At 44.3% G+C, this 24,187-nt stretch overlaps 2 protein-coding genes across 4 annotated transcripts; one reads left to right on the forward strand and one right to left on the reverse strand.

The window, feature by feature from the left end:
* Positions 1-6: 6 nt before the first annotated feature.
* On the forward strand, positions 7-3,241 carry LOC119288085 (growth-regulating factor 5-like). Its single transcript, XM_037567704.1, has 4 exons — positions 7-455; positions 899-1,241; positions 2,319-2,788; positions 2,888-3,241. Exons 1-4 carry the CDS (start codon positions 161-163, stop codon positions 2,893-2,895), a joined length of 1,116 nt encoding a protein of 371 aa, XP_037423601.1. The 5' UTR covers positions 7-160; the 3' UTR covers positions 2,896-3,241.
* Positions 3,242-4,465: 1,224 nt separating this feature from the next.
* On the reverse strand, positions 4,466-10,664 carry LOC119288087 (cyclin-dependent kinase F-4-like). Of its 3 annotated transcripts, none has more exons than XM_037567705.1 (17): positions 10,480-10,664; positions 8,913-9,309; positions 8,682-8,817; positions 8,373-8,563; positions 8,202-8,280; positions 7,889-7,957; positions 7,714-7,803; positions 7,478-7,616; positions 6,732-6,834; positions 6,594-6,646; positions 6,446-6,512; positions 6,027-6,135; positions 5,872-5,937; positions 5,705-5,773; positions 5,552-5,618; positions 5,218-5,463; positions 4,466-5,090 (listed from the first exon to the last, which is right to left on the reverse strand). In XM_037567705.1, the coding sequence occupies exons 4-17, from the start codon at positions 8,378-8,380 to the stop codon at positions 4,801-4,803; spliced, it is 1,455 nt and encodes a 484-aa protein (XP_037423602.1). In that variant the 5' UTR covers positions 8,381-8,563; positions 8,682-8,817; positions 8,913-9,309; positions 10,480-10,664; the 3' UTR covers positions 4,466-4,800. The 3 variants fall into 3 exon arrangements, with proteins under 3 accessions (XP_037423602.1, XP_037423603.1, XP_037423604.1); XM_037567706.1 differs by having other exon boundaries at positions 8,682-8,820; XM_037567707.1 differs by lacking the exons at positions 8,373-8,563; positions 8,682-8,817 and having other exon boundaries at positions 9,107-9,309.
* Between the last annotated feature and the right edge of the window lie 13,523 nt (positions 10,665-24,187).

Here is a 24,187-nt window from a genome sequence, read left to right on the forward strand (position 1 = left end):
CCCTCCCTCCCCTCCATTGATGGCCGCCACCAAGAACCCCCCAACCCCCACCTGACCGCCGTGCCCCGCCGCGCGTTCTCGCCCGCCTTGCCTTGCGCCGAGAGGAGGAGCCGGGCCTACTACTATCTTGCTCCAAGGCGGAGGCTTTACGCCGCTGGAGATGCTGAGCTCGTCGGCGGCGATGGGGATGGGGCTGGGGGGCTACGGCCAGCAGCAGCAGCAGCAGATGCAGATGCAGATGCAGCGGGGCGCGGGGCCGGTGTTCACGCCGGCGCAGTGGGCCGAGCTGGAGCAGCAGGCGCTGATTTACAAGTACCTCATGGCAGGCGTGCCCGTGCCGCCCGATCTCCTGCTCCCCATCCGCCCCCACCACCCCGCCGCCGGCGCCGCCGGAACCACCTTCTCCTTCGCCAGCCCCGCCGCCTCGCCCTTCTACCACCACCACCATCCCTCCAGTAAGCGACCTTCCTCCCCTTCCCCCCGCTTTCGCTTTCGCTTTAGTTATTCGTCGAGAATCTCGCGGAGACGGATTGGATTGGATGCCCCCTGTTGGGCACTTAAAAAAGCGCGTCTCTTTCTCGGGAGGCGGAAATGGCGGTGCTTTGATGCTTATTACTGGGATCGATTTGATTGAGCTCCGGTACTTTTATTCATGGATAAACATGTCTGCGGCTGCAACTTGCGTGGATCTTTGCTTATATATCTATATATTCGGTCAAGCGAGCTAGCTGTTTGATTCTTTGCTCGCACCTGTGACCAAGGGGAAGCATCTCTGTATGGTTGGTGAGATGTTAATGTGTCTCTGATCTATACCTCTTGATTGGAATCAATGGATCAATGAGTGAATGAGTGGTGATGGTTGTGTGGATTAAATGTGCTGATTCATGGATTGTTGCAGTGAGTTACTACGCCTACTATGGCAAGAAGCTCGACCCGGAGCCGTGGCGGTGCCGGCGCACCGACGGCAAGAAGTGGCGGTGCTCCAAGGAGGCGCACCCCGACTCCAAGTACTGCGAGCGCCACATGCACCGTGGCCGCAACCGTTCAAGAAAGCCTGTGGAATCCAAGTCTGCTTCCCCTGCGCACCAGTCGCAGCAGCCCCCGCTGTCCGCCGTCACGTCCGCGGCCCGCGACGCCGAGCCGCTCCCCTCCCTCCCGGCTGGGGCTAAAACCCATGGCCTGTCCCTCGGCGGGGCTGGCTCGTCGCAGATGCACGTCGACGCCTCATCATACGGCGGCAAGTATGTTTTTGCTCCCATTTTGCCTCTCATTCTTGATGTTGGATGCTTACTTGAAATAGGCTTGTCAGCATTGATTAGTTGTTCGATGATGCTCATTTTCATTGTATTTACAGCTGCTCATGATATTGATTGCCATGCTTGTTTTTGTTGTACGTTTAGAGCTACTCCCTTCGTTCCAAAATAGATGACTCAACTTTGTCTTAACTTTGCGCTAAAGTTAGTACAAAGTTGGGTCATCTATTTTGGAACGGAGGGAGTAAGTCTCATAACTAATAGTGCCATGATCTTCCTTATTTCTTTCTACGCTGTACTGCAGTATCAGCATTACCACAGCTGAGACCTTTTGTACTCACAGTTACAATTTATGGCTTTTTCTTGAGGCTGCAATCATATTATCTGTGTGATGCTTGTACTTGTAGCCCGTGCTATATTGTTGTTTTTTCTAGTGTTATTATTGTAAGAGCAACTTTCCGTGGCCTCTTGTACCCTAACTGATGCTTTTATGATGCAATTAATTATAAATCTGAAGCAGTCTGCTGCCTGTACCATGCACTATACTTTTTGGGTACATAACCTCTAAAGTCTAGTTCCATCTTTTTGTAAGTAATTTGCTTCGTGGTCTTTTGCACATCATCTCATATTTCAACTGCATGCCCACTTTCAAATGTAGTTTTTTCCCTATAGGCAAGCAATGCTCTTCTGCCTTTGTATAGGAAAGCTTTTTGAATTGATTTGCCCTTGCCTTAGGGGTTTGAGAGCATTTTGCCGATGCATCTAATTTATTTTTCCCATCTGTCAGCCATTTTCACTGGCTCTCCTTTCGTACCAACTTGGTATCAGTACCTTGCTTGCGCTGTCGAGTAGATGCTCTACATTCAAGTTGTGGCCCAGCCTATAAACCACTGCGGACTTGGAACTGTCTTGTGATCTTTATCACCAGCGCATGTTTATTTTATCTCATTTCATGCCACAAGGGATCCTAATGCTAGAGTTGGACCTGTCTAAACTTTTGGTTGGTTCACATATTAATTTTTTCTTGCAGCAATTTACAGTTTTAATGTATTCAATGTGATGCAGATACTCCCTTGGAGCTAAATCTGATGTGGGTGAACTGAGCTTCTTCTCTGGAGCATCAGGAAACAACAACAGGGGCTTCACCATCGATTCCCCAACGGACAGCTCGTGGCACTCGATGGGGTCCAGCCTGCCCCCGTACCAACTGTCGAAACCTAGAGATTCCGGCCTCATGCAAGGCGGCTTCTCGTATTCCCACTATGAGCCGTCGCAGGAGCTTGGGCAGGTAACCATCGCCTCGCTGTCCCACTCCCAGGAGCAGGACCGCCGCTCTTTCGGTGGTGGAGGTGGAGGAGGTGGAGGTGGAGGTGGAGGGCTCATGGGAAATGTCAAGCAGGAGAACCAGCCGCTGAGGCCCTTCTTCGACGAGTGGCCGGGGAGGCGGGACTCGTGGTCGGAGATGGACGACGAGCGCTCCAACGGCACCTCCTTCTCGACGACCCAGCTCTCGATCTCCATCCCGATGCCTCGATGTGGGTCCTCTCCCGCCACCTTCAGTGGCTCAAATATTTTGAAGCCTTTACTCTTCGAATCTTTTGAATTTGCTCATTGTGTTTGCTCTGTTGCTGCAGGCGATTGACGGGTGTGAGCGGCAGGTGCAGGGCGTGCACGTGCACCTGCGCTGTGGTCTCTCGTGGTTCTTTGTGTCCATTGTATTCGTTCGTGCTATGAACTTGGTTTAAGAGCAAAACCCTTGCGTGTCGTGAGATAAGAGGAACCTGCAGTAGCTGTTTTTTCAAGATTCCACGTTGCTTTGTACGCTCAATGTCGAACCTGTAGGTGTTTGCGTGTGTCGTTGCGGCAGATCATCTTGTGGAATGTATCGTGTAACTGCCTATTTGTTTGTGTTGAATGATGACTCTGATGTTGCTTACTTGGACACGGAAATCATCCTGGGACGCGGCCTGTCTTATGTTTCTTGTGAAGCTTGCAGTAACCCTGATTCATCTTTTCTACTATTTGCAAAAATGTGTATCTTTTGATTCAAAATAGCTTATCGGGATACAGCTGCAATGCTTAGAGAAAGGAAACTATCAGGACAGGAATAGGTAGAGTTGCGCGGAACAAGGTTCCCTTCTTCTTCTCTCTTGTGAAGCTCCATTTGCATCATGTTTCACTTGGATAGGTTCTCTAGCATAACATTCAGCTTGACATTACAACTTCCAATGTTTTTATCTACCGACTTCCATCTCTGGAGTTCAAACCTACTTGGATCTGTAGAAGTGTACCGCCTCCGGTCTTTTCTACTCCGCCTATTAGATTTGTGTCAAGTCAAACTTTGCAGTGTTTGACCAAATTTATACTATCAAAAAACATCAACATATGGTGTGCACACTATGGAACTAGAATCTAATAATATTGATTTGACATTGTGAATGTCGATATTATTTTTCTATAGGTTTGGTCAAGACAGAGATACTTTTGACTAGGGGCAAAACTTACATGCGGACTGAAAAGAACCGGCGGTACCAGGCAAGACCCGTCTTTGGTCTAAAGATTTTTGTATGTACCGTGAGGCTGATTGGGTTGATGCAAATTATTTGGCATGCCTAATCTTACCATGGATTCAAAGCTGGAAAAGAATAAAAGTGACCCAGCACCAGCACGCAGGGTAGTGTAAACAATGCACACGGGAGGCACGACGATGTTTCCCCTGGTCAAGAAGAAGAAGACATGCACGTGATGAGGGGGGGGGCATGGCGCTGAAGCAACGCAGCTTTTGGGGCTGAGGCCGTCTGATCTGGTGAATGCAGGCGAGCGGCCAAGGGATGGATGGATGGAGGGTTTTGGCAGCGGCGGACGTCGCCTCCTCGGTCCCAAAAGGCCTACGTACGTACTACTAGTACTAGTTTTACTGCACTGCTGCTGCTACGTAGTCAAACATTACACACATGATGATGATGATGCCCACGCGGTCTGACCATAACGCCCACAGGAACAGAAACCAATCCATCATCCCTCGCGTCGCCGTCGCCGTCGCCGGTACTCGCAACTGAAATAAAAAATACGTCACGTCACGCGATCCATGACAGCTCCCGCAGCATCTGTCTGCTACTACATAGAGTAATACCCACGGGAGTAAACAAACATCGCCAGCCATGCAGATGCAGGACATGACTGAACCATGTGAGCAAGCAAAGCATCTCCAATGGATCAACGACCAGAGCAATCAACAAGTATAACCACGAGACATCAGTGGCTCCACACACAAAGTCACATAATCTGCGCAAGCGATCGTTGGTTCGCACACAAATCACAAAAGCATATAATCATCATCCACGTTTCTCAAACTCGAAAGCCCAAAGGAAACACGGCAGTACTCTTCAGTCTCCCCACCGCCTCCGCGCAGACGCGAGGGCCGGGGACTGGCCTTTATTTTCAATCACAACACGAACGATGAAAGAGACATAAACTTGGCGGCGGCGACCACCCGGGAAGGAGGCCGCTGGATTATTGTGGCGGGCGGGAGTCGGTGGGATGGTCCTCAGCTGACGAGCTTCCTCTGGAGGAGGGCCCTCTCGCCCGGCATCTCGTAGGTGCGCCGGAAGGGGTCGTTCCGGGCGTGCCACGTGTCCCTGGGTCCCAGAGGCACGGGCCGCCTCACGGGCTCCGGTTGGTGGGCTCTACTAGTGCCCTTCAGGTCAGCAAACCTGCCGGAAGGCACGGTCGGCGCCCGGTTGGTGGTGGAGGCCATCGACAGCTGGGACAGCTTCTCGGCTATGTCAGGCGCGCCGCCGCCGCGAGGGATGTGCTCCTTCGGGGCGAGGTAGTTCCCTGCAGCACATGAACCAAATCACACATCAGGAAAGCGCAAAATCATAGACTTTGAACGAAACATAAAGCAGCATTCCAAGTACACCACTACATACATGATTTAAAGGAACAAAACAACAATACTCACCGTTGCTCCTCACTGGTGCTGGTGATAGTCTGGACCAGGGCTGGTTCATGGCGTTCTCCTTCGTCAGCTTATGGTCTCCCATTGGTTTCACCTGATGATCCAACTCTAGCTTCCTTTGCACGCCAGCTGCTCTTGCTGGGGCGTTGGTGCTCAGGTACGAGTTATTGACTGCCGGTCTCCCGTTGGATAAAGTCCCCACAGGGTATCTCCTAGCATTCTTCTGGTCCATAGCTCCTTTAGCCCCAACTGCAGATTCCATTATTTGAATTGCTTCAACAACGGTATTCTAGCGGAAATGATACAAGTCATATAAGCGTGAGAATATTTGACAAACCTGATGGTGGTGTTGTTGCATATCCGGTCGATCTAAAACGAAGTGAAGGGGGGACATAGAAGCATGGCTGACATAAACAATTTTTGTCAGGTCCACGAACCAAATCAATGCATCATCTAGTGTGGTATGGAAAGACGATGGAAATATTATGACCTGAAAGAAGGGATGCTGCAAAACCTCCACTGCGGTTGGCCTTTTACGTGGGTCCCATGAGCAAAGCCACTGTGGCAAATGCAAAAGTTGAAGCCAATCATTAATCTGAACATGATCGCTTCGCCACTACTTTAAGGACAGACAGAAACTGGTGATATGATACTTACCGAAATAAGGTTCAGCGCGTCTTCACTTGCTGTGGGAACCACTTCTGAAAGATTTATGCTTCCAGACTGTTGAGAATATGGAACAGCATTTAGTCATCAATAGCTCGTAATAATCTCAGGACTGGAGAGCGAGGAGGGGTATCAAAAGATTCTACCTGAGGAAACTGAAAATGGATAGATGCTGCCAGCTGCAGTCCTCCAGCCCAAGTATGCTGATTTGGTGTGCCAAGAATGCTACAGATTTTGTATATCTCATCCGCTTCACTGAGGGACAAAGAATAAAGTTACAAAAATGGCCTCACTTGAGCAACTACTTGGAAGAACATACCACAAAAGAATCACCACATCAATTTTTTCACATTATGGGGTGCTTTCTAGACTATACAAAAAATGGGTTCACTTATTAAAGTGGCCGATGATGGTTATTTCATATATAATCAACAGCATCTTTGCCTAATATTTAGCTCCCAGCAAACTATTAGGACCAACTTAAAAATCTTCAATTAAATTGGGCACAACAACCAAGAGAATAGGGGAACCAAATGAGGCTCAGCAGAAAAAGGATCATGTGTACCTTGAGCCTGGGAAAAGAGGTCGGTGCGAAAAAAGCTCTGCAATAATGGCACCCATAGCCCACATGTCTAGAAAAGCAACAGGGAATCAGCACATTGCAAATTGTAGCAATTTGCTTTCTTGTAAAGGAAATAATATTCTCCACTCACCAACTGCTGAGCTGTAAACAGAAGCTTGAAGTAGAACCTCTGGGGCACGATACCTAATTTGGCAGTAAACATTAGTATCCTTGCTTTAGTGCCGTGTATGTACTATGATTTAAGCTGTTTAAGACTGAAGTAGCCTACCAGCGAGTTGACACATATTCTGTGTATGGTGGTTCAGAAATAATCTCACGAGCAAGCCCAAAATCAGCTACCTTGATGAGCTCCTTTGTAACTAGCAGATTTTCTGAAATAACAAAAGGTCAAAAGAGCAAAAGATGATGGTTCTTGTTTACTAATGCCAATAAATAAGGTCAATCTGAACTCTCCAAATGGAACACAGTAGCATTTAAGGATAACAAGGATTGTTGACTCCCTTTTTACCGACACATGTTAGTCATATACAACTAGTCTTTCAAGTGTCCCTATTATGCCTAATTTTATCTGTCATTACTGCTACCTTTACATATATATCCCACATGGTGCACACTTTCTGTCAAGAGCAAGGGAACGCATAATCAATTAAAAAAAAAGGATCAATAAAACCGCTCAAAATGTTTTTTAGCAGTGTTAGCCTTGTCGGTCAATGGCCGACTGGATGGTTACCCATCCACAGCTACTAGACTTGATTTCTTGAGTTGTTCAAACTAAAAATTGCATGAAACCACAGCTTCTGACAAGGAGCATAGGTGGAAAGATGAAAAACAAAAGATGTTCTCAAACTGTTCTTTTTTAACCACACACAACGAGGGATGGATACTGGTAATGCTCTTTTATACACTTCTTCAAGTATCGGTCTAGGCTCTAACACTAGACCACATAAATAAACATAGACCCACAATTACAATAAACATTATTAACAACTCCAGAGTCCAGGGAGTATGCCATACCAGGCTTAAGGTCACGATGAAAGTATCCACGTTGATGCATGTGACTAAGAGCTTGAAATACTTGAAAGCACCAGTTCCGGATCTCAGTCTCCGAAAAAGGCTTGCCCTTGCTCTTCATCAGCTGATAGAGATTGCATTCCTAACAACCCCACGTAGAGCACATAAAACATTAGTCAACTTATACTGATTATAAAAACAAAACAAAAACCTCAAAACAAAATATCAATAGTCTGTACCATGTATTCAAAAACAAAGAACAACATGTCATTCTCTCTTATGACCTCCTTGAGCTTCACAATGTTTGGATGGTTCATCCTTCGGAGGGACTGTTGAAGTTGAAACATATACATTTAATCAAATGAAGTGAAGGAAGCCATGCAATATGGCTACATGTTATGTAACATCACATACCTTCACTTCACGGAGATTGATGCACTCCTCCCAAGAAAAATATTTTTTCTTCATTTTCTTGATTGCGACCTGTGAAGAACAGGCATATGCATATATGTCAACAAGGTGAAAGAAAATCCAGGTATTGCAGTGGCAACATAAGAATATCTGCTAGTCGTGAAGATATATCAGAGTGTAACAATGCAAACTGAAAAGGAAGTGTTTCACATTATTTAGTAGAAATATAATAAACAGCCCCAGGCTTGCTAACCTCCAGCACAACAATGCAAAAAGTAATGCATAACATGCAAATATTGGGCAAGTAGTGACATACCACTTCGCCACTTTCTTTATTGATTGCACGCCAAACACTACCAAACGTACCATCACCCACTTCCGTAATAATGTTATACCTGTATCGCAAATATAAGAAAAAAAGTTAGCAAGTATGTACAGTGTTGGAAGCTCATTGTCATCTGGCAAAAGAGGGAAAGAGTCAACTCACCTCTCCATTTTATTAGCTAGAGTGCAAAGCTGTCCTTATTTTTGAACAGTCCTATAAACACAAACAAGACTCATACGCGTATTGCCGGAATGTCTTTGGAGAGTAGATCACCAAAGTCACTGCAGGCTTTTTTCAAACGTCTGTAAGCAATACCCATACTTTGTGACAAATAAACTTGGAACACCTTTGCCCTGAAATTAAACAGGGTGGATTAGATCGTTGGAAGAAATGCTAATGTTCACATTCCTAATTATGCTTCATGGCTGAGTCATGCATTGTCCTGCTTAAATTCAAAACTTTCAAGCATACCCTCACGTTACGCCATCAGAAGTGAAGCCTGATGAAGAACAGTGCACACTATACACACCAAAGATCAAGCCGTACAAACTGAAAACTCGCAGTGATAGAGGAGAAGAGAGCTGACAGAAGCAAAGAAAACCAGAACCTGCTGAGAGCGAGAGATACATGAGACAGTGACAATAAAAACAGAAAAGTGCCATGAAAATTATTGTGCTACTGGCTTCTCGGATAAGAGCATACCTAGAGCTTGTAACCGACAAGGAGGATCTACGGGTTAGATCCCAAGTGTCCAAAGAAGTTCTGATGGTAACTTTTGCTGGCTGACCAGTGCCACGGCAAAAATTATGAAAATGTTGCCAGAGAAGAGACGCACCATGCTCGAATAGATGTGCACCGCAATCACTAGTCGGCCCTAATGTCCAGTAGCATGGGACCAGGCACGGTAGTCGCTAAGCCAGGTGTGTTCTTCAGGTGCAATTGACGAAGGAGATGACAAGGAAGTCTCCGTAAAGACAAAATCTCCAGCCAAGAACTTGCTCAAGCAGCGAGACGTGGGATACAGGGGAACTTGCATAGAGGGTGCGCTCCATATCCTTTCTGAGAATGCTAGAAACCCAGAGGCGAATGGTGTTGAAACCTGCAAATACAAAAGTTGTTCGTAAGCAACAGACCTATAGCTGAAAGCGTGTGACACGAGGTGGTAGCCCAATACATCAGAGCCAAACTTAGCAGACGACAATGGAATGCTGCCATGGTAAACCCCGTTTCTTCAAAGCAACAGCCCCATAATAATAGTGTTTCTCCAAAAGAAAACTCACAGTTTGGTCTAATCAAACCTTCCGCTAATTATGGTGACTCATTATACTAACAGCATAAGCATGATCAGAACATCATGCGACGAGTCAGGATATAACAAAGTAACCAAAACACGTAACCAGCACAACAACCATGTGTTCCCGTCATCCATTCCTTCTTCCTACCTTCAAATTCACGCAAGTAATGCCAACTGTGATGGCAACTTAACACCACCGAACGAATTTCCCGCACAATTCACTGACCAGACACAGGCTGTGATCCCCCCTGCCAAACTCCCCCGGATTCTACCAGCAACACCAGCAGCCAAAACCAGCGAATCTCGCGTCGATCTGACCAAACCCCCTACCCATATCCTAGACCGCGCTAGCGCCGACAGAGCCACAGCCGTGCGAACCCCACCAACATCGACCCGTGCTTGCATCATCCATCAGTACCTACAAATCCGCGCAAGGAAGACAGCACGATGCACAGCTGAATCGCTGCAGGATTCATCAAAGCAGATGAGCCGGACGAAACTATGCCCGTGCCACCACCCACTGCTACAGTATAATAGAATCATATATATGGATCAAATATATAGCGCCCAGACCAGAACACGTAGCCGAATTCGCCTAAATCTAGGAAACTAGTGGTGAACACCAGCACCGCCGAGCGCATAATTCACCGGCCAGGCACGCACCGATTCCACCCGCCAAACCCTCCCCGGTTTTACCAACAACGGCGGCGACCCAGCCCGGCGAATCGCCCGCCGATCGGACCAAACCCTCCCCCCCGGATCTCAGACCCCCGCGCCGCCGCGACCGAGCCGCAGCCGCGCGAATCCCACCGGCCAAACCCGAATTATACACTCAAACAATCGCCCAAACCCCTCCCGCGCCGATCCTACCGAGCCGCCGCGCCGGAATCGGATTCCGGGATCGCGCGGGGACGGGAACATGACGTAGCAGAGCGGAGCGGAGAGAACCGCGTGGCGTGGCGGGACGGCAAGTACCTGGGCGCCTCTCGGCATAACAACGCGCCGCCGCCGCCGAAGGACGCGCCCGCCGCCGTGGGGGGATCCAGCGTGGGGGGAGGGGTCAACACCGCGGCAGCGCCGGCGGAGGTCTTCTCTGCTCGGTGGTGGATTGATTTTTCTCCTCTGCCTCTGCCTCTGCCTCTCTCTCTCTCTGTCTGCTTCCGTCTCGGCGTGTCCCTCTTCCTCTCGTTATTTATCCCGTCCGTCGGTGGGTCCGACGTGGCGGCCGCCCTTTTGTATATTGACCCCTGAGGAACATGGGTTTCGCAGAACGGGGCTCCCCGCGGTTCCTTTCGGCCCACGACGAGGAGGACGGGTGAGGTGGATGAACGGATGGTCTCCCCTTCCACGTGCCCGCCAGCGATATTTTTCTGCTCTGGGGTTTCCAGGAAGGAAAGCTCCGTTGTTTGTTTATTGTCAAGTGGCGACGAACGCCCGCCGACTACCATGACAGTAACTTTCTAGTTAGGTTAACTAAATAAGACAGGTTTAGATTTACCTAGATCCTGCAAGCATATCCTTGCCTTTGAGAAACGGCAAGGGCCTACTTCATTCGTACTTCCTTCGTCCGAAAATACTTGTCATCAAAATGGACAAAAAAGGATGTATCTAGAACTAAAATACATCTACATACGTCCCCTTCTATTCATTTTGTTGACAAGTATTTCTGGACGGAGGGAGTATGATTCCAGAAACAAACAAGATATAAAGGGGGGAAAGAAGCCAGATTTGCAAAAAAATTATGGTCTTTAGGATTGTGTTTGCACCGTCCAAGGAATTCGAGTGGATGAAAACTGTGAGTTTTTATATAGTGGAAATGGAGTAGTTGTCGTGGAGAATCACCGTGACTTTATTATTGTATTAAACCTACAAATCAAACAAACCTCATCTATGAAGTAGGATTTCCGCCCTCCGATTTTCTAAGAATTCTTTTTACGATGAAAATTTTCAAAAAGATACTCCATGGTTTGAATATGAAGAAAGGTCGTATAATTATTTGTCCCGTTATCAACCCTTTTATTAATTAGAATGACGCCTCTCACTTAAGAGCAGAGTGTAGTATAACCTCTGGGTGAGAAAACACAGGATGCGTAGCCTCCCTCAAACCTGCAGTTGGATTCCCACTTCACTGTTTTTTGGATCGTGTTTGCACGTCCAATGAATTTGAGTGGATGGAAATTTTGAGTTTATGTTGTGTATAAATGAATTATTATTTTCCGTACAAATTTAACCATAACTGAGTAAAGAAATGCATAAAGAAACCTCACACTTTTGTCTTTCGAACCATGCAAGAGTAGAAAAACAATTAACCAAAATCAAAACTCTACAAGAGCTGCTGAGACTAGTGGATTTTCCATCTCCACGCAGCCAGTTTTTCCTCTCTCTCTCTCTCTCTCTCCATAAATATCTCTGTGTCCAAATGAGAAAAGGAGAAAAAAGATGCACGCAAAATAATATAGCACTAGAGTATATAGAAGAAAACATGTCATTGTCCATTCGCCAAAAAGAAGAAGAAGAAGAAAACATGTCATTATCCCACCACGCACAACACCGTTGGAGAGATTCAATAATGGCGAATGGTCCATGCCCACCTTGCCTTGTTTAAGCCGCTTGACCGCGAGATTAGGAATGAGATTACAACTTTGATCCGATCTTAATTCCAGGACAACAACACGCATATATGCATGCGCCCACTTGCGCAGAGGATATTTTTGTGCCAAGAAAAACTTGCACCATTCGTTCATTCGTTCATGCTTGCGTGCGCCCATCTGTCGTCGATCGGCTCGTGCCTTGACAATGTGGATCAATTATTGTTAAAAAGTGTGAACGATTTGACGAATAATCAAATTTGTTCGATTTCCTGATAAAATATTTAGATGGTGCCGTCGTGCCGCGATTGTTTGTAGATGGAGGCGGGGGAAATTAGTGTTATCCTGGCCGGTTTAATTAGGTTGCGAAGGTATTATTAGTTGCAGTGCATGGATGCATAGTTGGTTTGGTATTGTTTGGTATGTTTTGGTAAGTCGATGAGGTTGCTGGTCTGGCTGCACGCCACCGCGGCAACGAGTGTGCTGCCTGCCGGTTTGAATGGCCTGTGTTGGTTGGGGTTGGCCCGCATGATTAGTTTGGATCACGCTTTACAGTCAGGGCCGCGTCACTGCCGCGCGTTTCCTCTTGTTTATAGCTTCTCGTATCTGCAAATGATTTCCATTGTTATTATACTAAGTACTGTACTGTACTATGGCAGTTAACACGAGGTGGGGCACGTTGTTTGTCCCATCTAAACCAAACAGGGAGGGACTTATAGGGATTTAAAGTGGGCATTTGGGACTTATGAAATAAGAGGGTGTTTGTTTCCGGGGACTTATTGATTTAGGGACTCAAAAAAATCCTAGGATTTATGAACCAAACAGGGCCTAAGCACCGCCGCAATCCATTTCTTGGAGGGCCTAATTAAAGTAGTACTACATAGGTAATAATTTTTTAATAGTTTTATTGCACAAATGCCCGTGTGTTACAATGGGAGACAAAAAAACCCTCACTTCACTAATGCAATGGCTCACATCGCCAGATATTACCACATCAACAAGCTCCTCGAAATCCTCCACGCTGTTACATGAGAAACAATATAATATTAGAAGCGTTGTACAAAGATCCTCTATCTTTTTATAATATAATAAAGAAAAGTGCAGAGTTTGTGTCGCACATAGCAGGGACTTCGGGTTCGACAGCTTGTACTTTGGTGACGAGTGCTTCTGAGTCAAGCGGAAAAATAAGAGTAACGGTTTATTTTATTCTCGGGAATATATAGCATATGACCCCAAAAAATTATGACTTTTTTATTGTGATTTAGACATAGTTTCTTTTGCGTGTGTTATACATAATATTTTTCTCTTGAATTAAACAATTTCGATACGTCAAATATTAGTATTACAACATCGTATCTTAGTTCTTCACATCAACAGTTTTGATATAAAGAAGTAGTTCAACCGTGGCATGTGCAGCTAAAAAAACACCTACCAATTCAGTTAAAAATGAATCGGTTCAACAAATTTAGACACAAAGAAGAAATTCAGCGGCTAATTAACTGAATAAGCCTCAGACAAAGTAGGAAAATTATGATATTTTTGGAGCATAATTAAAAATTGTCTCTCGGTATACGAGGAGAAGTAACTATTGATACTAAATTTTCTTGTCGAATATCTTATTGTTCTTAAAGAAAGTATAGTCTACTTTGATTGGAATTTGATTATACTTTACTTTAACTTTAATCTTATGTCCTGTTTTACTGGTTAAATTTTTATGTTTAAGCCCTATAAGCTAATTTTACAGAAATCAAATATATGTACTACTTTAATTTCTTTTTTATTATTTGGAAATACATATATAAATCAACTTGTATTCTTTATGCACGGGCATGTCTGCTCATGCCTTCCAATGCGATGGGCGCCACACCGTCTGATCTGGGAGACCGGCCGCACATGTGATGATGATCCGATTGCATGCTACTGTCATGTCCGCCATGGGTGATGCTGTGTAAGCCGCGCGTTAGTACATCCTATTAATTTTTTTTTAATCACTCAAATCTTGACAGGCCACGATCTAAGTTTCCATAAAAAACATATACACATGTTTTATATATATTCCTGGCTCATAATTGAGTTGTGACGTACATGCAAGCATTCTTGGAGATGCACTCGGGCTCAGGGGACCAGCGGATGGCTTCTTTGGTAGAGCGGTGTTTGTTTCTATATATTCATGGCGGCGGTTCTTGGCGGCAAGGAGCAGCGGAGGCTTGGCGTAAGATGTGTGGTGATGGACACGCACGGGAGGTCGACGCTGTCTGGCATCGTGGTGGCGTCGGTGGCAGCTAGACCGGGCAAGGTCGATGCAACAGTACAACTCTGAAGATGGATTGGTGGCAGGTGGCTGCGGTGGCCCCATACCCGGCAGGCGTCCTGATTGAGGAACACGCCGGACTGGTGGGTGCCCATACCCGGCAGGCGTCCTGGTTGGGACCTCGGGGTCTTAGATGTTAGGTTTGGCTGCGAGGTCTGTTTGGTATTAGGCCCAGACTATCAGCGCCCCTTCATCAACTGGATAGGAGTAGCGACAGATGTTGCTTAGATGGTGCCTTTGGTCTTACTGTTGTTATGACTTTGTAAGGTCTTGTGTTAATAATTAATAAAATGATCGTATGTATTGTCCAGATGCAGGCCGCGGGTATTCCTCCTTTTTTTTTTAAAAAAAAGTCATGGCGGACGCAGGGTTGCGTTATTATTTAATTCCCTCTTTCCTTCTATATCCTTCCTCTTTCCTTCTTTGTTTTTCTAATCACATATGGAATCCCTCTTCTTTTCCTTATTCTCTCGATCTTTCTTTCTTTCCTTATTCTGTCAATGACTCTTTCCTTCCTTATTATGAGACGTCTTATTTCCTCAATGATTCCTGAGATGGCTCCTTGATACCCAAAAAAAACAAGACGTATATAAATTAGGAAAATTGGATCTAAACGAGCAAAGGTGAGACTATTAAATAGGTTAATCAACATTGTATTCTCATATCTTGGGATGCAACTTTTTTTTAAACTCAACCACACTTTTATTTAACCATCCCACGTGGGGATCTCGTCCGAGACAGTCTACAAAATAAAGTCTGGGGGCACATGCAGCCACACCTTGCATAACTTATTTGACACTGCTTCCCTAGGTAACAAGTGGGCAGCTTTATTAACATCACGCCTAACCCACAATACTTTCCAACTCTCCCTCGAGGTTAGCAGTTGCTTGACCTCCTCCCCAATAGGCCCCAGCGGTGAAAAATCCTTCTCCGTGCATTGAAGTTTTCATACGATCTCCTTGCAATCCATCTCGATATGTAGGTTGGCGATGTTCAACTCCTCACCTACCTGGGCGGCTCTCCTGCAAGCCAGGAGCTCCATCCTCGCTGGGTCACTCCTCGGTGGGAGGACATGGCAAAAGCCTCCGAGAAAAGCACCGTCGTGGTTTCGAAATATCATCCCAGCTCCTCCGCTGTCACCCCCCTTTGATGTGGCTCCGTCGACATTGGCTTTCACCCACCCCTCCTCCGGAGGCCTCCATTTTTCCTTCACCGCCGATGTGTTCTGCTTGCTCTTGCGACGGTGAATTCATTGCCACTCACCCATCAGTTGGAAAACTCTATTTGCTATCTCCTCCGCCTCCTCAATCTGTGCTACCTCTTGAGCATGCGTTGGTTTTCCCTTGAAGAGGAAAGGGTGATGCAGCAAAGTAGCGTAAGTATTTCCCTCAGTTTTTGAGAACCAAGGTATCAATCCAGTAGGAGGTTACATGCAAGTCGCTTTGTACCTGCACGAACAAATAAGAACCTTGCAACCAACGCCATAAAGGGGTTGTCAATCCCTTCACGGGCACTTGCAAAAGTGAGATCTGATAGAGATAATAAGATAAAATGTTTTTGGTATTTTCGTTGTATAGATTGAAAAGTAAAGATTGCAAAATAATAAACTAGATGCAATGTAAATAAAAGAGATATAATACAATGGAAAAGAGACCCGGGGCCATAGGTTTCACTAGTGGCTTCTCTCAAGATAGCATATCTTACGGTGGGTGAACAAATTACTGTCGAGCAATTGATAGAAAAGCGCATATTTATGAGAATATCTAGGCATGATCATGTATATAGGCATCACGTCCATGACAAGTAGATCGAAACGATTCTGCATCTACTACTATTACTTCACACATCGACCGCTATCCAACATGCATCTAGAGTATTAAGTTCATAAGAACAGAGTAACGCACTAAGCAAGATGACATGATGTAGAGGGATAAACTCAAGCAATATGATATAAACCCCATCTTTTTATCCTCGATGACGACAATGCAATACGTGCCTTGCTGCCCCTTCTGTCACTAGGAACGGACACCGCAAGATTGAATCCAAAGCTAAGCACTTCTCCTATTGCAAGAAAGATCAATCTAGTAGGCCAAACCAAACTGATAATTTGAAGAGACTTGCAAAGATATCAAATCATACATATAAGAATTCAGAGAAGAATCAAATATTGTTCATAGATAATCTTGATCATAAACCCACAATTCATCGGATCTCGACAAACACACCGCAAAAAGTATTACATCGGATAGATCTCCTAGAAGATCGAGGAGAACTTTGTATTGAAGAAGCCATCTAGCTAATAACTATGGACCCGAAGGTCTGTGGTAAACTACTCACACATCATCGGAGAGGCTATGGTGTTGATGTAGAAGCCCTCCGTGATCGATTCCCCTTCTGGTGGAGCACCGGAAAAGGCCCCAAGATGGGATCTCACGGGTACAGAAGGTTGCGGCGGTGGAAATAGGGTTTCGTAGTGCTCCTGGATGTTTTCGGGTTATATGAGTATATATAGGTGAAAGAAGTAGGTTGGTGGAGCCACGAGGGGCTCACGAGGGTGGGGCGCGCCTACCCCCCCTGGGCGCACCCTCCTACCTCGTGGCCGCCTCGTTGCTTCCTTGACGTCCACTCCAAGTCTCTTGGATTGCGTTTGTTTCAAAAATGATTCTCCCGAAGGTTTCATTCCGTTTGGACTCCGTTTGATATTTCTTTTCTGCGAAACACTGAAATAGGCAAAAACAACAATTTGCACTGGGCCTCCGGTTAATAGGTTAGTCCTAAAAATAATATAGAAGTGCATAATAAAGCATATTAAACATCCAAAACAGATAATATAATAGCATGGAACAATAAAAAATTATAGATACGTTGGAGACGTATCAAGCGTCCCCAAGCTTATTTCCTGCTCGTCCTCAAGTAGGTAAATGATAAAAACAGAATTTTTGATGTGGAATGCTACCTAACATAATTTTCAATGTAATTCTCTTTATTGTGGCATGAATGTTCAGATCCAAAAGATTAAGGATAAAAATTTAATATTGACATAAACATAGTAATACTTCAAGCATGCTAACCAAGCAGTTTATGTCTTATCAAAATAACATAGCCAAAGAAAGCTTATCCCTATAAAATCATATAGTTTGGCCATGCTTCATTTTCGTCACACAAAATTCTCCCATCATGCACAACCCCACTTTCAGCCAAGCAATTGGTTCATACTTTTTAACGCGCTTCAGCCTTTTCTACTCTCACGTAATACATGAGCATAAGCATGGACATAGCACTATGGGTGGAGTAGAGGATGATGATAGGGATTATGTGAGAAAACAAAAAAGGAGAAAGTCTCACATTGACGCGGCTAATCAATGGGCTATGGAGATGCCCATCAATTGATGTCAATACGAGGAGTAGGGATTGCCGTACAACGGATGCACTAGAGCTATAAATGTATGAAAGCTCATAAAAAAGAAACTAAGTGGGTGTGCATCCAACTTGCCTGCTCACGAAGACCTGGGGCATTTTGAGGAAGCCCATCATTGGAATATACAAGCCAAGTTCTACAATGAAAAATTCCCACTAGTATATGAAAGTGACAAAATAAGAAACTCTCTGTCATGAAGATCATGATGCTATTTTGAAGCACAAGTGTGGAAAAAGGATAGTAACATTGTCCCTTCTCTCTTTTTCTCTCATTTTTTTATTTGGCCTTCTTTGGCCTCTTTTTTTCTCTTTTTTTTATTTCGTCCGGAGTCTCATCCCGACTTGTGGGGGAATCATAGTATCCATTATCCTTTCCTCACATGGGACAATGCTCTAATAATGGAAATCATCACACTTCTATTTATTTACAACTCAAGAATTACAACTCAATACTTAGGACAAAATATGACTCTATGTGAATGCCTCCGGTGGTGTACCGAGATATGCAATGAATCAAGAGCGACATGTATGAAAGAAATATAAAGGTGGCTTTGCCACAAATACGATGTCAACTACATGATCATGCAAAGCAATATGACAATGATGGAGCGTGTCATAATAAACGGAACGGTGGAAAGTTGCATGGCAATATATCTCGGAATGGCTATGGAAATGCCATAATAGGTAGGTATGGTGGCTGTTTTGAGGAAGATATAAGGAGGTTTATGTGTGATAGAGTGTATCATATCACGGGGTTTGGATGCACCGGCGAAGTTTGCACCAACTCTCAAGGTGAGAAAGGGCAATGCATGGTACGTAGAGGCTACCAAATTGCGGAAGGGTAAGAGTGCGTATAATCCATGGACTCACATTAGTCATAAAGAACTCATATACTTATTGCAAAAGTTTATTAGCCCTCGAAGCAAAGTACTACTACGCATGCTCCTAGGGGAAGGGTTGGTAGCAGTTAACCATCGTGCGATCCCGACCTCCACTCATAAGAAAGGCAATCAAAGAACACTCCATGCTTCAAATTTGTCACACAACGTTCACCATACGTGCATGCTACGGGACTTGCCAACTTTAACACAAGTATTTCTCAATTTCATAATTACCCAACTAGCATGACTCCAACATTACCACCTTTATATCTCAAAACAATTATCAAGTATCAAATTTATCATGGTGTTTAATGCACTCCATATGAAAGTTTTTATTTTACCCAACTTGGATGCCCATCATATTAGGACTAATTTTATAACCAAAGCAAATTACCAAGCTGTTCTAAAAGACTCTCAAAATAATATAAGTGAAGCATGAGAGATCAATAATTTCTACAAAATAAAACCACCACCGTGCTCTAAAAAGGTGTAAGTGAAGCACTAGAGCAACATTATCTAGCTCAAAAGATATAAGTGAAGCACATAGAGTATTCTAATAAATTCTGATTCATGTGTGTCTCTCCCAAAAGGTGTGTACAGCAAGGATGATTGTGGTAAACTAAAAAGCAAAGATTCAAATCATATAAGATGCTCCAAGCAAAACACATATCATGTGGTGAATAAAAATATAACCTCAAGTAGAGTTACCGATAGACAAAGACGAAAGAGGGGATGCCTTCCGGGGCATCACAAAGCTTAGGCTTTTGGTTGTCCTTGAATTTTACATTGGGGGTGCCTTGGGCATCCCCAAGCTTAGGCTCTTGCCACTCCTTATTCCAAAATCCATCAAATCTTTACCCAAAACCTGAAAACTTCACAACACAAAACTCAACAGAAAATCTCATAGGCTCCGTTAGTGCAAGAAAACAAACCACCACTTTAAGGTAATGTAATGAACTCATTCTTTATTTATATTGGTGTTAAACCTACTGTATTACAACTTCTCTATGGTTCATACCCCCCCGATACTAGCCATAGATTGATCAAAATAAGCAAACAACACACGAAAAATAGAATCTGTCAAAAACAAAACAGTCTGTAGCAATCTGTAACTCTCGAATACTTCTGGAACCCCAAAACTTCTACCAAATTAGGAAGTCCTAGGTAATTTGTTTATTAATCTTCTGCAAAAATAATCAACTGAAAATCACGTTTCTGTGATTTATGAAAACCAATCTCGTGCGTGCAAAAGTTTCTGTTTGCAGCAAGATTAAATTAACTATCACCGTAGGTTATCCTAAAGGTTTTACTTGGCACAAACACTAACTAAAACACAAAACCACATCTAACCAGAGGCTAGATGAATTATTTATTACTAAACAGGAACAAAAAGTAAATAACAAAAATAAAATTGGGTTGCCTCCCAACAAGCGCTATCGTTTAACGCCCCTAGCTAGGCATTAATAATTTTGATGATGCTCACATGAAAGACAAGATTTGAAGCACAAAGAGAGCATCATAAAACACGTGACAAACACATCTAAGTCTAACATACTTCCTATGCATAGGCATTTTATAAGCAAACAAATTATCAAGGCAAGCAAAAACTAGCATATGCAAGGAAGAAGAAAGAGACAATAGCAATCTCAACATGAAGAGAGGTAATTTAGTAACATGGAAATTTCTACAACCATATTTTCCTCTCTCATAATAACTACATGTAATTTAGTAACATGGAAATTTCTACAACCATATTTTCCTCTCTCATAATAACTACATGTAGGATCATAAGAAAATTCAACAGTATATCTATCACATAACATATTCTCAACACGATCCACATGCATGCAAAGTTGACACTCTTCCAAAATAGTGGGATTAACATTAACTAAAGTAATGACCTCTCCAAACCCACTTTTATCAAAAATTCCATAACATTGAACATACTCCAAATATGTGGGATCTAAATTTGACACTCTTACAAACCCACTTTCAATGCAAACATTATAATCAATCTCATATTCATCATGGGGCTTAAATAAATTTTAAAGATCATAAGAAGAATCACCCCAATCATGATCATTGCAACAAGTAGTGGACATAGCAAAACTAGCATCCCCAAGCTTATGGTTTTTCATATTATAAGCACAATTGACATCAATAGAATTTATAGTAAAATTATTGAAATTATGCTTTTTATTCAAGGAGCTATTGTGAATCTCTTCATAAAGCACTTCATCACAATTTTTAGAATCACAGATTTCAAGCAAAACCTCATAAAGATAATCTAGTACACTCAACTCACTAGCAATAGGTTCATCATAATTGGATCTGTTAAAAAGATTAGCAAGTGGATGAGGATCCATAAACTTTTAGCAAGCGAAGATGCAAGCAAAAAGAGGGCACATGTTAACACAAGCGAACAAAAGATCGAACAGAAGAAGGGCGAAGAAAAGGCAAAGGTGAAGTGGGGGAGAGGAAAACGAGAGGCAAATGGCAAATAATGTAATGCGAGGGATAAGAGTTTGTGATGGGTACTTGGTATGTCTTGACTTGTGCGTAGATCTTTCTGGCAACGATGCCAGAAATCGGTGAGTTGTCAAGAGATCAAGTCTTGACTTGACTTGGCGTAAGCCTCCCCGGCAACGACGCCAGAAATCCTTCTTGCTACCTCTTGAGCATGCATTGGTTTTCCCTTGAAGAGGAAAGAGTGATGCAGCAAAGTAACGTAAGTATTTCCCTCAGTTTTTCAGAACCAGGGTATCAATCCAGTAGGAGGTTACACGCAAGTCGCCTTGTACATGCACAAACAAATAAGAACCTTGCAACCAACGCGATAAAGGGGTTGTCAATCCCTTCACGGCCACTTGCAAAACTGAGATCTGATAGAGATAATAAGATAAAATGTTTTTGGTATTTTCATTGTATAGATTGAAAAGTAAAGATTGAAAAATAGTAAACGAGATGCAATGTAAATAAAAGAGATATAATACAATGGAAAATAGACCCGGGGGCCATAGGTTTCACTAGTGGCTTCTCTCAAGATAGCATATCTTACGGTGGGTGAACAAATTACTGTCGAGCAATTGATAGAAAAGCGCATAGTTATGAGAATATCTAGGCATGATCATGTATATAGGCATCATGTCCATGACAAGTAGATCAAAACGATTCTGCATCTACTACTATTACTCCACACATCGACCGCTATCCAGCATGCATCTAGAGTATTAAGTTCATAAGAACAGAGTAACACATTAAGCAAGATGACATGATATAGAGGGATAAACTCAAGAAATATGATATAAACCCCATCTTTTTATCCTCGATGGCAACAATACAATACGTGCCTTGCTGCCCCTGCTGTCACTGGGAAAGGACACCATAAGATTGAACCCAAAGCTAAGCACTTCTCCTATTGCAAGAAAGATCAATCTAGTAGGCCAAACCAAACTGATAATTCGAAGAGACTTGCAAAGATATCAAATCATACATATAAGAATTCAGAGAAGAATCAAATATTGTTCATAGATAATCTTGATCATAAACCCACAATTCATCGGATCTCCACAAACACACCGCAAAAAGTATTACATCGAATAGATCTCCAAGAAGATCGAGGAGAACTTTGTATTGAGAATCAAAGAGAGAGAGAAGAAGCGATCTAGATAATAACTATGGGCTCGAAGGTCTGTGGTAAACTACTCACACATCATCGGAGAGGCTATGGTGTTGATGTAGAAGCCCTTCGTGATCGATTCCCCCTCCGGCGGAGCGCCGGAAAAGGCCCCAAGATGGGATCTCACGGGTACAGAAGGTTGCGGCGGTGGAAATAGGGTTTCATGGTGCTCCTGGATGTTTTCGGGGTATATGAGTATATATAGGCAAAAGAAGTAGGTTGGTGGAGCCACGAGGGGCCCACGAGGGTGGGGGTGCGCCTACCTCCCTGGGCGCGCCCTCCTACCTCGTGGCCGCCTCGTTTCTTCCTTGATGTCCACTCCAAGTCTCCTGGATTGCGTTTGTTCCAAAGACGATTCTCCCAAAGGTTTCATTCCGTTTGGACTCCGTTTGATTTCCTTTTCTGCGAAACACTGAAATAGGCAAAAAACCAGCAATTTGCACTGGGCCTCCGGTTAATAGGTTAATCCCAAAAATAATATAAAAGTGCATAATAAAGCCCATTAAACATCCAAAACAGATAATATAATAGCATGGAACAATAAAAAATTATAGATACGTTGGAGACGTATCAATCCGCTGCCCATCGCAAGCATTATTCCTCACGAGCCAGAGCGCGTATGCACCCTGTACCATGACAGCCCGCTCGTCATCCTTAGCTTTCGTGAACCATGACATCAACCATCTCGAGAACGCACTCTGGGAGCAAACAGACTCCGGCGGGATCGCCATCGGTACCCCAAATTCCGACTGCATTATCTTCCAAAACTTGGCCAAGTGATAGCAGCCCCAGAATCTATGGTAGTTCGTTTCTTCCCTGCCGCAAGCAATGCAAAAGACACCCTGCTTGATCCTCCTCCTTAAGAGTTCCGCTCCCACAGTTATCCCATTTCGAATCAGCCGCCACATATGAATTTTAACTTTTCCCGGCGCGACAGTATCCCAAAGACTCAGCTAAGACTTATGATCCGCCACTAATGATGAAGACTCCGGCCGTCCGGATCTCACCCGCTTCTGGCTCATGCGTAGATGGTACGCCGAGCGGACCGAGAAGATACCATTCTTGGTATAGTTCCACGCTTGGTAGTCTTGCACCCCCTGCCCCCTGACTGGTATTTGAAGAATTTCCTGGGCGTCCTCCGGAGCAAACATCACCTGCACCTTACTACTATCCCATGAGATACCATCGGCTTCGAGCAGATCCCTCATGCGAGTAATGCCGTCAATGTAGCTTTGGCCCAGTGGCCTCAGGCTACCTCTCCTCGGGAGCAAATTATCATGGTGGATCAAAACTCGTGAGCCATCACCAATGCGCCAGATCAATCCCTCAATGAGTAGGTTACGGCCGTGCAAAATGCTCCGAAATGTGTATGATCCCCTAGAAGGGCATGTAGCATTCAGAATTGACCCATCGGGGAAGCACTGTGCCTTCAAAACCCGTACACACAGCGAGTTTGGCACCTGAAACAAGTGCCACGCTGCTTTGGCAAGCATAGCTTGGTTGAACGCTTCCGGGTCCCTAAAGCCCAGGCCTCCTTCATGCTTTCGCATGCACATCTTTTACCACCCAATCCAGTGCACCTTCTTGTGACCATCTGCTTCACCCCATCAAAAGTTTGAAGAAATAGTTGACAGGTTCCCACACATTTTCTTAGTGAGTTGGAAGCAGCTCATGGTAAAAGTTCGTGTGGATTGCAAGCCGGACTTGACCAAAACCTCCCTAGCCATTTTTGATAAGCCTTGACCCTTCCATCCGGATACTTTCCCTTTAGCACTATCCTTGACGTATTTAAACGTTCCATCCTTAG

This window comes from Triticum dicoccoides, chromosome 4A (assembly GCF_002162155.2).
Source record: "Triticum dicoccoides isolate Atlit2015 ecotype Zavitan chromosome 4A, WEW_v2.0, whole genome shotgun sequence".
NCBI classification, from domain to species: Eukaryota; Viridiplantae; Streptophyta; class Magnoliopsida; order Poales; family Poaceae; genus Triticum; species Triticum dicoccoides.

What these genes read in the sequence shown, in the direction of transcription:
- LOC119288085 (XM_037567704.1), top strand. Translation starts at nt 161, where the DNA reads ATGCTGAGCTCGTCGGCGGCGATGGGGATGGGGCTGGGGGGCTACGGC. An exon ending in CCACCACCACCATCCCTCCA is followed by an intron (nt 456 to 898) that starts GTAAGCGACCTT and finishes GGATTGTTGCAG; the next exon opens with TGAGTTACTACGCCTACTAT. An exon ending in GCCTCATCATACGGCGGCAA is followed by an intron (nt 1,242 to 2,318) that starts GTATGTTTTTGC and finishes AATGTGATGCAG; the next exon opens with ATACTCCCTTGGAGCTAAAT.
- LOC119288087 (XM_037567707.1), bottom strand. An exon ending in CTTAGCGACTACCGTGCCTG is followed by an intron (nt 8,281 to 9,106) that starts GTCCCATGCTAC and finishes TTTGCGATACAG; the next exon opens with GTATAACATTATTACGGAAG. An exon ending in CCTCTTTTCCCAGGCTCAAG is followed by an intron (nt 6,136 to 6,445) that starts GTACACATGATC and finishes TTTGTCCCTCAG; the next exon opens with TGAAGCGGATGAGATATACA.